The sequence below is a fragment of the Haliaeetus albicilla genome, chromosome 22 (genome assembly GCF_947461875.1).
Source record: "Haliaeetus albicilla chromosome 22, bHalAlb1.1, whole genome shotgun sequence".
Classification (NCBI taxonomy): Eukaryota; Metazoa; Chordata; class Aves; order Accipitriformes; family Accipitridae; genus Haliaeetus; species Haliaeetus albicilla.
Window position 1 is genome coordinate 9,795 of NC_091504.1, and position 11,975 is coordinate 21,769.

General features: G+C 55.0%; 1 protein-coding gene across 1 annotated transcript; it reads left to right on the forward strand.

The window, feature by feature from the left end:
• Positions 1-799: 799 nt before the first annotated feature.
• On the forward strand, positions 800-10,301 carry LOC138690397 (uncharacterized; the record flags this gene model as incomplete). The annotated part of the gene is given in 4 exon segments (XM_069809347.1): positions 800-1,114; positions 8,509-8,603; positions 9,230-9,405; positions 9,408-10,301. Coding segments are annotated over 4 exon segments (1,329 nt in total), but the record flags the coding sequence as incomplete, so codon positions are not given.
• Between the last annotated feature and the right edge of the window lie 1,674 nt (positions 10,302-11,975).

Here is an 11,975-nt window from a genome sequence, read left to right on the forward strand (position 1 = left end):
TGCAAATCCTCTTTGCTTTCAACAGTATTTTTCCGGTGGGGGAAGAAGAACAAGTTGATTCAGCCGAGCCGAGCGGGGACCAAGCTGCAGCCGCAGCCTCCTTGCGCCAGATGGCAAATGCGTTTGCGACTGTTGCCCGTGCTTCTGTTCGCTGCGTTGACCGGAGCGAGGCAGAAATAGGAAAAAGGACCTCGAGGGCGCGAAGGAAGGTCACGCGGTGTCGCTCGGTGGCACGCTTTCCCCCAGCCCTCGCTCCAGTAGTGCTGTCAGGTCTTTTAGTCTCCTGATGGGAAAAGCAGCAGCTCTGGATCCCCCTCGGAGGGGGCGGCGCTTTCCCTGGGTGCGTGACACCCAGGAGGAGACGGTACCCGCCGCCGCGTGCTCCCAGAAAAGGACTGGATTCTGCCCAACGTCCGGTGTCGGGGCGCTGGGGCTGTTTGTGCTCTACGGGACCCCAGGGATGGGGTTAGTACATCCCCTCCTCGTGCTTGGAGGATTCGGCACTAGCAAGGACCCCCTGGTACCAAGGACACAGGCCTCTCGCTCCCGCTGTGTGAACAGTGTGTGGCCTGGGGGAGTCGGGACAACTGCCGTGAACCGGAGGCCAAAGATCTCTCCTGGCCTGGATCCTGTTAATTAAAGAGATGGCGCTCTGTTGGTGAGGCACCTCTGGCTGCAAGATTGTGCAAGGCCATCTGCTGCGTAACTTGTGGCAGGGACCGATGCTGGGGGCGTGAAGGCAAGCGCGCTTCTAAAACCATAAAACTCCGTTTCATTTCAGAGCGCAGCTGAGCCACCCCGCTCCTCAACACTCTGCCATCTGCACCGCTGTGGCTGGGACCGGGCAGTGCTGCACATCCCAAAGGCCACCAAGTCACACCCGTGTCCCTGCTGCTTTGCCGGGAGCTTCTGCGATGCGAGCGATGTTCTGGGGGCTGATCTCTTGGACTGCAGCTACTCCGTCCCTGACCAGCAGCTGGTCAGGAGGGTTGCGTCCCAGGTGGAATTCCACCTCTCTGACGAGAACCTGGCCAAGGATGCTTTCCTCCTGAAACATGTCCAGAAGAACAAGATGGGCTTCGTCAGCATCAAACTGCTGACGCCCTTGAAGAAGGTAGGCAGCCCGTTGCGTTGGCCAGCCGGGGTGGGAAGTGGCCTCCACGTGGAGGATGCCTGGGTGTCTGGGTGTGCTCTGGCTGTCTGCGGTGAGGTGCTCGGGGAGGACCAGGCTCTGCTCAGGCTGCCTGTGTCCCGGCAAAGCGCTGGTGGTGCAGAGCTGGGCCCTGCTGTCTGCCTTCAACGTGCTGCAGCAGTTCTCCACCCAGGGAGGGTGGCTGGGGAAGCGGTGAGGGGTCCTCAAACCCCAAGCCCAGGGCTGGGTTCACCTCTTCTGCCCGTGGTTCCCCCAGGCTGCTTTGAGAGAGGAGAGCTCGTCCTCCGGCGCTGAGGCTCCTTTACATTTGGGTTTGGGGCTTTCTCTTTTCTTTTGTTTTTCATCACGACTAGATGAATGAGCAGCGCAGTTTATTAACGCAACGGTACAGGTGCTTTTGGATTGCCCGTGATAAATAGACTGTCTGCAAAGCACGTGCAGGTGACAATACCATTGCCTACAAGCGCGTTAAGTGATGAAAGAAAAGAGCTCTAAAGAATTCTAAGTTTCCCAGGGAAGCACTCAGTACAGCCGAGTGTTCGAATCTCACACAGTAGGCAACCCTATGGCGGGGGGGGAGAGAGGCTCAGCCCGTTGAGCGATCCCAAAAGTCAGTGATGTCCTCCCGACTTGTCTGTGATGGTGTCTTCCCTGACATTTCTCCTCTCTTAAGCCCTTTTATGTTTTCTGAGTTTTTCGGTGGAGCTTGAGTGACTCTAGTCATACATACCTTTCCTTTGATTGGTATAAAGTTCTCTCACTTTGCTTTTAAAGGTGTATGCTAGAGAAAATTCAGAGCGCGTGCTCAGTGGGGGGGTGGTCGCACCTTGGAGGTGGGTAACTTTGGGGGTGGAGGTGTGTTTTGGTGTTGTAATGAGCAAAGTTCACCCAAAGGACCTGCTGTTGCGTGTGAGTACCCCAGAACTGGGCACGTGTGATAGAAACCAGAAGTGTAGGGCATTAGCTCAACAGAACCCCCATTGTGTTACCTCCTTGCTTCAGTGGATTCAATGCAGGGAGCAAGCGTTCTCGTTCCGATCATTCCGGTTCCCTATCCCTGCGATCACAGAGCCTGGCCACGGGGTCTCGGCTCCGCTCCACCCTCCGTGTTCCTTTTCAGAGTCAGCGTACCAAGCTCCCCTGGTGTTGCTGACGTCTAAAGTTGCAGGTCACGTTGCTTAGGGAGCTACCACGGAACCGATTCTTTACGTGTGCACTGCGTTCCTCCCTGGAGGTTCACCTTCCCTTGGGGGAGGGGGGGGGTCCAGGGGCGTGTGTCATACCGACAGGTCACCTCCATCCAGCAATCATTCCACGGGCTGTGGCTGTGCCCGGGAGGCCCGGGGGTCTCTCCCTGCCCTTGGCGGCCATGCCCTGGGCCCAGCTGCTGGGTGTCCCTGGCGCCTGCTCTGCCACTCGGCTCACAAGGAGAAGCCTGGTGCTGTTCCTCTTCTCTCAGGCCATGGCAGGAACCAAGCGTGCAGCGCAGAGACCGCCCCTATTAGCCGTCCCCTCTCTGCGCCAGAGCTAAAGCCTATGCAGCCCCGCAGCCAGGAGGAGCAGGGACTTGATGTGGCTGGACACAACCCCTTTTCGTGGGGCGTAAGGGGGGTGATTTCGGCAGCCGCAGCCTGGAGGCAAGCCAAAGTGTAACCAGAGCCATAGGTTGGGATGGTGGGTGCCAAGAGCCCGCCACGGAAGTAAGCCAGGCTTTGAGAAACAAGTGCGCGGAGGTGACCCCGGTGTGGTGGAAGGAAAGGTTGGTCGTATTCAGACGTGGACCATTTGGATCCGTGACCAAAGCCCAGCCAGGCAAAGGACAGACAGCTCTTCCAAACTGTCAAAATAGCCCATTGCTGCTATTGCCGTCACATCCCCTTGTCCCACTGAAACCCAGCTGCGCAGCCTTTCTATTAAACACGCGCGTTGGCCGTGTTTGTATGGGATACCAAAGGCGCTTCAGCCATGGGTGAAACTTCCACAGCTCACCTGTGACTTGAACCTTTCTGAGAGTTCTTTGCCTACCTCGGTTTGTGGGAAGATGTTCGGATCTTACCTCAAACCCTGGCAAGTCTCCTTTTCCTCTAGGATTTAGTATTTTGAGTACTGAGAGATTAAGAGAGGTAGTCTCCTTGCCATTTTGTGCGTTGGTGCCAAAATGGATCTGTACCTTCAGACTATGTAAATAAGGGCATGTAGGCCACAGACATTCCTTTGGTTGTGGTGATGCCAGAGGTGAAAGACAGGGGTTTGGTTCCCTCTGCAGGAACTCTGCAGAGATGTAGAGAGCATGCACGGTTTCCTCACCGTTCCTTACCAAGGCACCAAGGGACACTTGCTACCACGCTGTCAGGGGAGGTTCGGACTTGACATGAGGAGACATTTCTTTGCCAAGAGGGTGGTCACACCCTGAAACAGGCTTCCTGGAGAGGTGGTGGATGCCCCGTGCCTGTCAGTGTTGAAGAGGCATTTGGACAATGCCCTTAATACCATGCTTGAACTTTTGGTCAGCCCTGAAACGGTCAGGTAATCGGACTAGATGATGGTTGTAGGTTTCTTCCAGCTGAACTGTTCCATTCTATTCTGTTCTGTTCTACTCTGCTCTGTTCCCTGTGCTCACCATAAGTCAAATACCAACGAGACTGTTATTTGCCTGAAACGCCAGGGGGGTTTCAGCTCCAAAACCACTTTGAAGGACACATAACACAAAGGTTGCAAGTGGAAACAGGCTATTATTTTTATTTTTCTGAGTCTGTTTCAGAGCTGATGCTCACAAGCCTTAACACAATGTGCCTGTGTAGCCAGGAGCAGGCTGATGCATTCTTCAGTTGAGCTTGAGAAAACATCCTTTGCATCCTGGCAAAGGCAAGTCCCAGAGCTACAGAAAGTAGCAGGAGGAATACAGGCCAAGCAGTCCCTGTTTCCTGAAGAGTGAGAACGTGCAGAATGAGGATCAGGACCGACCACACACAAAAGAAGAAGAAGGAGGAGGAGGAGGAGGAGGCGTGTGGTACCGTGGGGTATTTTCCAAAGTATGACAGGTAGAGGTGAAAAGCGTATTTTTGCGTTTGGCAACTTGCTCCGCCGCTGTGCTTCTTGGCCAACGATGCACAAAAGGCGCTCTCGTGCCGGCCCTGCGCTTGATTTGCGTGCAGGGAGAGGTGAAAAGTGGCAGCTCGTGATGGGGCAGCAAGCCTGGAGCCCTTCCAAGCACAGGCTGTTTTGCCCAAGCCATAAGCCCTGGGGAAATGGAGCTAAGGGAAGAGCAGAGCTCACTCCCGCTCCCGCTCCAGACTTGCACTGGGCAAGAGAGCCCGAGAGAGGCAGGGCACGAGCGGTGCCTTGGAGGTGCAAGAGCAGCAGGCAGGGAGCTAGGCGAAAGGGCCCAGAGGAGCCCTGACAAGGGGCTGTGCTCAGTGCTACAGAGGACAAGAAGCAACCCCCGGGAGCATCCCTTGGAGCCCGGCCTGGGAGTCCGAAAGCTTCCTCCCCCCGGATGCGGGGCACGAGGGCCACCTTCGTGGAGCACGAGCAGCGGGCACCTAGCCACAACGGCCCAAAGGAGCCCTGGCGAGGGGCCGTGCTCAGTGCTGCAGAGGAAGGCAAAAAACCCCCGGGGACACTTGCTAGCCCACCGTGGGGGAAAAAAAGCCTTCCTCCCCCTAGCTGCAGGGCACGAGAGGCCATCTTCGTGGTGCACGAGCAGCAGGCAGTAACCTAGCCAAAATGGACCGGAGGAGCCCTGGCAAGTGGTCCTGCTCAGTGCTGCAGAGGAAGGCAAAAAACCCCCGGGGCCCAGTGCCAATCTGCGGCGGGGGAAAATTCCTTCCTGACCCCAGAGCTGGCGATCGGCTATTCCCTGAGCACGTGAGCAAGACCTGCCTCCTGGTCCCGCAGGCTGGTCACGCCTCCCAGGGGATGCCCAGCCCCAGATTTCGTCAAGGCCGCTACCCAAGATGATTTTGCTCCTTTGGAGGAAGCTCTCCTCTTCGGGATGCACCCGAGACTCCTCCCAGGCATCTCCCAGAGTCTTTTAGCCTCTGCTTTAACTACCTAACACCTCAGGTAGCAGCCCCAGACTCTTCCAAGGAAGCTACCCAAGATGATTTTTCTCCTTTGCAGGAAGCTCTCTCCTCCAGGATTGACCCAAGACTCCTCCCAGGCGTCTCCCAGAATGTTTTGACCTCTGTGTTCGGGACCGGAGATCCCAGCTACCTGCCCCAGACTTCTCCAAGTAAGTAGCTCAAGACATTTTTTTTCTCCTGTAGAGAAATCTCTCAACTCCAACAGCCACCTGAGACTCCTCCCAGGCATCTCCTAGAGTCTTTTGGCCTCTGCTTTACGTACCTAAGATCTCAGGTAGCAGCCCCAGACTCTTCCAAGGAAGCTACCCAAGATGATTCTTCTCTTTTGCAGGAAGCTCTCTCCTCCAGGATTGACCCAAGACTCCTCCCAGGCGTCTCCCAGAATGTTTTGACCTCTGTGTTCGGGACCGGAGATCCCAGCTACCTGCCCCAGACTCCTCCAAGTAAGTAGCTCAAGACATTTTTTTTCTCCTGTAGAGAAATCTCTCAACTCCGACAGCCACCTGAGACTCCTCCCAGGCATCTCCTAGAGTCTTCTGTCCTCTGCTTTACCTACCTAAGGTCTCAGGTAGAAGCCCCAGACTCCTCCAAGGAAGCTACCTTTGAGGTTTTTTTCTTTTTTGGAGGAAGCTCTGCCCTCCGGGATCCCCCTGTGACTCCTTCCAGGCGTCTCCTAGAGTCTTTTGGCCTTTTCTTATAAGGACCTGAGATCCCAGGTAGCAGCCCCAGACTTGTCTAATGAGGCTACCCCGGATGATTTTTCTCCTTTGGAGGAAGCTCTTTCCTCCGGGATCCACCCGAGAATCCTCCCAGGCATCTCCCAGAATCTTTTGGCCTCTGCTTTACGGACCTAAGATCCTAAGAAAAGATAGCTATGAAAAGGCCAAAAGGCTCTGGGAGATGCCTGGGAGGAGTCACAGGTGGATCCCAAAGGGGAGAGCTTCCTCCAAAAAAGAAAAAACCTCAAGGGTAGCTTCCTTTTAGGAGTCTGGGGCTGCTACCCAAGATCTTGCACGAGCAGCAGGCAGTAACCTAGCCAAAACGGACTGGAGGAGCCCTGACAAGTGGTCCTGCTCAGTGCTGCAGAGGAAGGCAAAAAACCCCCGGGGCCCAGTGCCAATCTGCGGCGGGGGAAAATTCCTTCCTGACCCCAGAGCTGGCGATCGGCTATTCCCTGAGCACGTGTGAGCAAGACCTGCCTCCTGGTCCCGCAGGCTGGTCACGCCCCCCAGAGGATGCCCAAGCCCTGTTCTCCCTGAACCTGGAGCCATCTCGGGGCTTCCGAGAGTGGCCAAGTGCCCCCGGCCTGATCGACCTTGGGGGCAAGAATCCTTCCCACGCCTTCGGGCCACCAGCGGGTGCTCCAAAGCACTGGGAGCCCTGGCAACATCTCTGCATCCCACTTCTTACGGCTGCTGCCACTGGTTCCGCAGGGAGTGAGGACGGCGAGCTCTGCAGTGCTCCTCAAGAAGGCATTCCCTTGGTCTTGCCACAGCTCTCCATCCAAAAAAGCCTGATGGCCTCGGGCACCTCCAGGGCTTGGTGGTTCTTCTCGTCTCCAGCAGCCTGGTGCAGCCTCCGGTCTTCCTCCCTCAGCGCCCGGCAAGTAATTCCAGCGGCTCCTCACAGACTTCCTCTGGGATGTCTCTGGGCCGCCTGCCAGGCAGACTGGCAGTGGGACAGGGGAGGCTGCCCCTTTTATAGTGCCCCGGGGCATTGTGACTGCTGCGTTGCCGGGTGGTGGCACTGCGACACGGGGGGGTGGTGTGAGGGGGCCCCCCGTGCGCAGCGCTGCCCGCCGCCCCTCGGCCCAGCATCCTTCGGAGGAAGGCCTTTGGGGCGCCGGCCCCGGGGGCTGTGTTGCGTTACCGAGTCCAGAAGTTTGGCAGAAAATAAACCGCCTTGCGTTCCAGCTTATCCTCAGATGTCAGAGGGGCTGGGGACGGCTGGGTTTAATTTCTGAGTGATGTCCAATTCGACGCTCTAAGGGCGGTCGCGTTCAATGTGCTGAACTATCACGATGAGGGATGCCCTTAATAGCGTACTGCACTCTGGCTTAGCTGCGTTCAACGCACGAGAATGACCAGACTTAGGGAGTTTGGTTGCGCTAACAAATTATCACGACTAGATGAATGAGCAGCGCAGTTTATTAAAGCAACGGTACAGGTGCTTTTGGATTGCCCGTGATAAATAGACTGTCTGCAAAGCACGTGCAGGTGACAATACCGTTGCCTACAGGCGCGTTAAATGATGAAAGAAAAGAGCTCTAAAGAATTCTAAGTTTCCCGGGGAAGCACTCAGTACAGCCGAGTGTTCAAATCTCACACAATAGGCAACCCTATGGCGGGGGGGAGAGAGGCTCAGCCCATCGACTGATCCCAGAAGTCAGCAATGTCCTCCCGACTTGTCTGTGATGGTGTCTTCCCTGACATTTCTCCTCTCTTAAGCCCTTTTATGTTTTCTGAGTTTTTCGGTGGAGCTTGAGTGACTCTAGTCACACATACCTTTCCTTTCGTATAAAGTTCTCTCGGTTTGCTTTTAAAGGTATACGTTAGAGAAAATTCAGAGCGCGTGCTCAGTGGGGGGCGGTCGCACCTTGGAGGTGGGTAACTTTGGGGGTGGAGGTGTGTTTTGGTATTATAATGAGCAGAGTTCACCTGAAACATGTCCAGAAGAACAAGATGGGCTTCGTCAGCATCAAACTGCTGACATCCTTGAAGAAGGTAGGCAGCCCGTTGCGTTGGCCAGCCGGGGTGGGAAGTGGCCTCCACGTGGAGGATGCCTGGGTGTCTGGGTGTGCTCTGGCTGTCTGCGGTGAGGTGCTCGGGGAGGACCAGGCTCTGCTCAGGCTGCCTGTGTCCCGGCAAAGCGCTGGTGGTGCAGAGCTGGGCCCTGCTGTCTGCCTTCAACGTGCTGCAGCAGTTCTCCACCCAGGGAGGGTGGCTGGGGAAGCGGTGAGGGGTCCTCAAACCCCAAGCCCAGGGCTGGGTTCACCTCTTCTGCCCGTGGTTCCCCCAGGCTGCTCTGGGAGAGATCATGCCTTAACTAAAAAACTGCAGGGAAGCACTGGTGGTGTGATGTACAGGGAAGCTGTGTCTTCTTGCCATGGTCCGGGAGCACAGGCGACCTTCTCCCACAAATCCTGAAAGGGGGATATTGCCTTGCCATGACCTCAGGTTGATGGGGTTGCAGCCTGCCTCGATGATGGGTTTAGGGTGGTCCCTGCCTGGGGAGACTCACAGTGACACAGTGGCCCCCTCTGTCCCTCAGGTGAAATACCTGACGCATGACTGGTGGCTGACGCTTTACACCCTGCAGTTCTCAGAGCTGCTGGAGGTGAACAAGGAGGGCACCAAAGTGAGGCGGTGGGTGATAGCATATGTCCATACATTCTGTATGGTATGTCTAAATATTTGTTGGTTTTAATATTTTGTACCAGCCGTGGAAACTGGTTTGCTGCTAGGTGACTGTAAAAGTGAGATTTGGTAAATAATTATTAGAAATCTTATACTAACACTATGATTGAAAAAAGAGACAGAAGTGTAGCCAAGTAATTAACTAGTAGAGGTAGTTACTCCTAAGTTTTACAGTTCTTTGCTCTTATGACTGGATGTTCCTGTACATTAGATAAGATTAATATTGAAACTGACCATATATGACTGAAACCATGTTAAGCTCCAAGATCAAAGAACAAGGATGACGAACAAGACTTGAAGGTCAGCCAACAGAATTTGAAATGGATCGGTGGTCGCAAAAGCAGCCCTTTGACTCAAATGAAGAACCGTTGCATGTGATCAGATGTAGGCAATACTATGATACTCAGTTACAATAATTTTTATGTATATGTATACTAATCTGATTAATATGTAATTGGTTACTCCATATAACCTGTTGAAGCTGTGGCACGCGTGCTAGGTGGAACTATCCCCCGTGCATCCAGCGCTGCAATAAAGAATGCCTACTTTCTAAAACTCCAAAATGAGTCTTAGAGAGTTTCTTCGACTGGCTTTTCGGTATCATGGGTCCCCATCCCCGAGTCCCTGCTGAGTGTCCCCCCCAGCAGACTGCTGCTGGCCTGGGAGCTGCTGCCCCTGGAGCAGGACGTGCTGCTGCTGCTCCAGAAGAATTTCCTCAAGACCATCACGAGGATGTTCAGCCCCTTCGGCACCATCGCATCCTGCGGCCGGGCCGCAAGCTGCCCTCGGATGTGCGGAAATACACGTCAGACTTCCCCGAGCTGCTGAGCAAGCACTGCGCACTGGTGGAGTACAAGAGCCTGGGGAGCGCTTCAGCCTTGAGGAGCCTTGAGGACCTCGGCCACCAGAGCTGTCCGCGTGGCGAGAGCATCAGGGTGGTCCGGCTCTGCGGGAAGGGCTCCAAGAAGACAGCCGGGGCCGAGAGGGAGGTGGCGGAGGAGCTGGTGGACCAGCCGGGTTGGAAAGCGCAGGCGGTGGCCGCGACCTTCCCCAACGGCCTCGGGGACTCCCTGCTCTGCAGCTCCCCGGAGTTGAACGGTGCCCAGGCGCTGCCACCCCTCCTCCTGCACAAGGACCCCGTGGCACCCTCCTGGCCCGGCAGCAACTTCAAGCCCAGCAATTTCAGCAATGCCTTCACTGGATTGCTCCTCGCCAGCAAAGTCTTCCCTCCGCTCGGGACAGGCTTGGGCACAGGCAGCTGCTACGGCCTCTGCTCCAGCACTGAGAGCACTCGTGGCTGCGGCTGGGGGAGTGGGGTGGGTGCCTGGGCACCCTGGCCCAGCAGCCCCTCTCCAGATGCCAAACCTCTTGCCGGCAATCCTCCGGCAGCGACGTGGGTGCCTGAGCCCCTCGGCCTGCGGGATGCGGTGCTTTGCCTGCCCCACTGTTGTCCCAAAAGTGGGGTCATTCACCCGGTGTGCAAAATGCCAATATAAACACAGAGCAGAGGTATTTTATTCCAGTTCTTGTTTACGCAAAGATGGGGGCTAGGTGGTAATCCGCAAAGCTAGCACCCCTCATGCCTAAACGGGCAAGCAATTTATACAGTTCAGTTATACATATTCAATTTCCAAAGTTCTTCCAAAAACTATTACTGGGAGTTGCTTATCTCGCACAGTTTCCATTGGGCTAAAGTTTCCCTGCTTGGAATTAAAGGTACAGTGTTCTTTTCTTTTACAGCACATGCTCAAGGAGAGTTGGGGGGGGTAAGTCTTTTTGGTGTGGAATTGAGTTGGTGGTCATGATGTCCCCCTGCCACCTTTCTTTACCTTTCCTCCAGTTTTCGAAGATTTTTCTGACTTCATGCCTATTAGCAATTATTCAACTTTTTGGCGCCTCCTGGGGTAGGATGTTCCCTTCTTCTCAGTCTTTTAGTTCTTCTTCAGGGGCACAGTTGTTAGCAAGGCATGCATTGGTTATACAAAGGGGATCTTGTTTCCCAAGACCTTTGTGGCCTTTTTCGTGTGGCTTAAGTACATAATTTCTTAAGTACATCATTTCCCCCTGTGGTGGGTTGACCCTGGCTGGACGCCAGGTGCCCACCAAAGCCGTTCTATCACTCCCCCTCCTCAGCTGGACAGGGGAGAGAAAATGTAACAAAGAGCTTGTGGGTCGAGATAAGGACAGGAGAGATCACTCACCAATTACCATCACTGGCAAAAGAGACTCCGCTTGGGGAAAATTAACTCAATTTATTACAAATCAACCAGAGTAGGGTAATGAGAAATAAACCCAAATCTCAGAACACCTTCCCTCCACCCCTCCTTCTTCCTGGGTACAACTTCACTCCCGGATTCCCTACCAACCCCCCCCAGCGGTGCAGGGGGACAGGCAATGGGGTTTACGGTCAGTTCATCACACATTATTTTCTGCCGCTTCATCCTCCTCGGGGGAAGGACTCATCACATTCTTCCCCTGCTCCAGCGTGGGGTCCCTCCCACAGGAGACAGTCCTCCACGAACTTCTCCAACATGGGTCCTTCCCACGGCCCGCAGTTCTTCACGAACTGCTCCAGCATGGGTCCTTTCCACGGTGTGCAGTCCTTCAGGAGCACACTGCTCCAGCGTGGGTCCCCCATGGGGTCACAAGTCCTGCCAGAAAAACTGCTCCAACGTGGGCTCCTCTCTCCACAGATCCGCAGGTCCTGCCAGGAGCCTGCTGCAGTGCGGGCTTCCCACAGGGTCACAGCCTCCTTCAGGCACCCACCTGCTCCGGCATGGGGTCCTCCACGGGCTGCAGGTGGAGATCTGCTCCACCGTGGACCTCCATGGACTGCAGCGGGACAGCCTGCCTCACCGTGGTCTTCCCCACAGGCTGCAGGGGAATCTCTGCTCCGGCGCCTGGAGCATCTCCTCCCCCTCCTTCTTCACTGACCTGGGGGTCTGCAGGGTTGTTTCTCTTACATGTTCTCACTCCTCTCTCAGGCTGCCATTTCTGTCTGTCCCAGCAACTTTTTTTTCCTTCTTAAATATGTTATCACAGAGGTGCTGCCTTGGCCGGCGTCAGGTCCGTCTTAGAGCCGGCTGATATTGCCTCTGTCGGACACAGGGGAAGCTTCCAGCAGCTTCTCACAGAAGCCACCCCTGTAACCCCTCCCCGCTACCAAAACCTTGCCACACAAAGCCAATACACCCCCCTTTGAGACTATGAGATCTCTTCATATGAGTCTCATAAGTCTCACTACTTCATTTTATCGTTACATATGCTCTAGCCATGGCCTGTAAAACCAGTCTCTTGATAGAACTTAAAACAACACAAAGT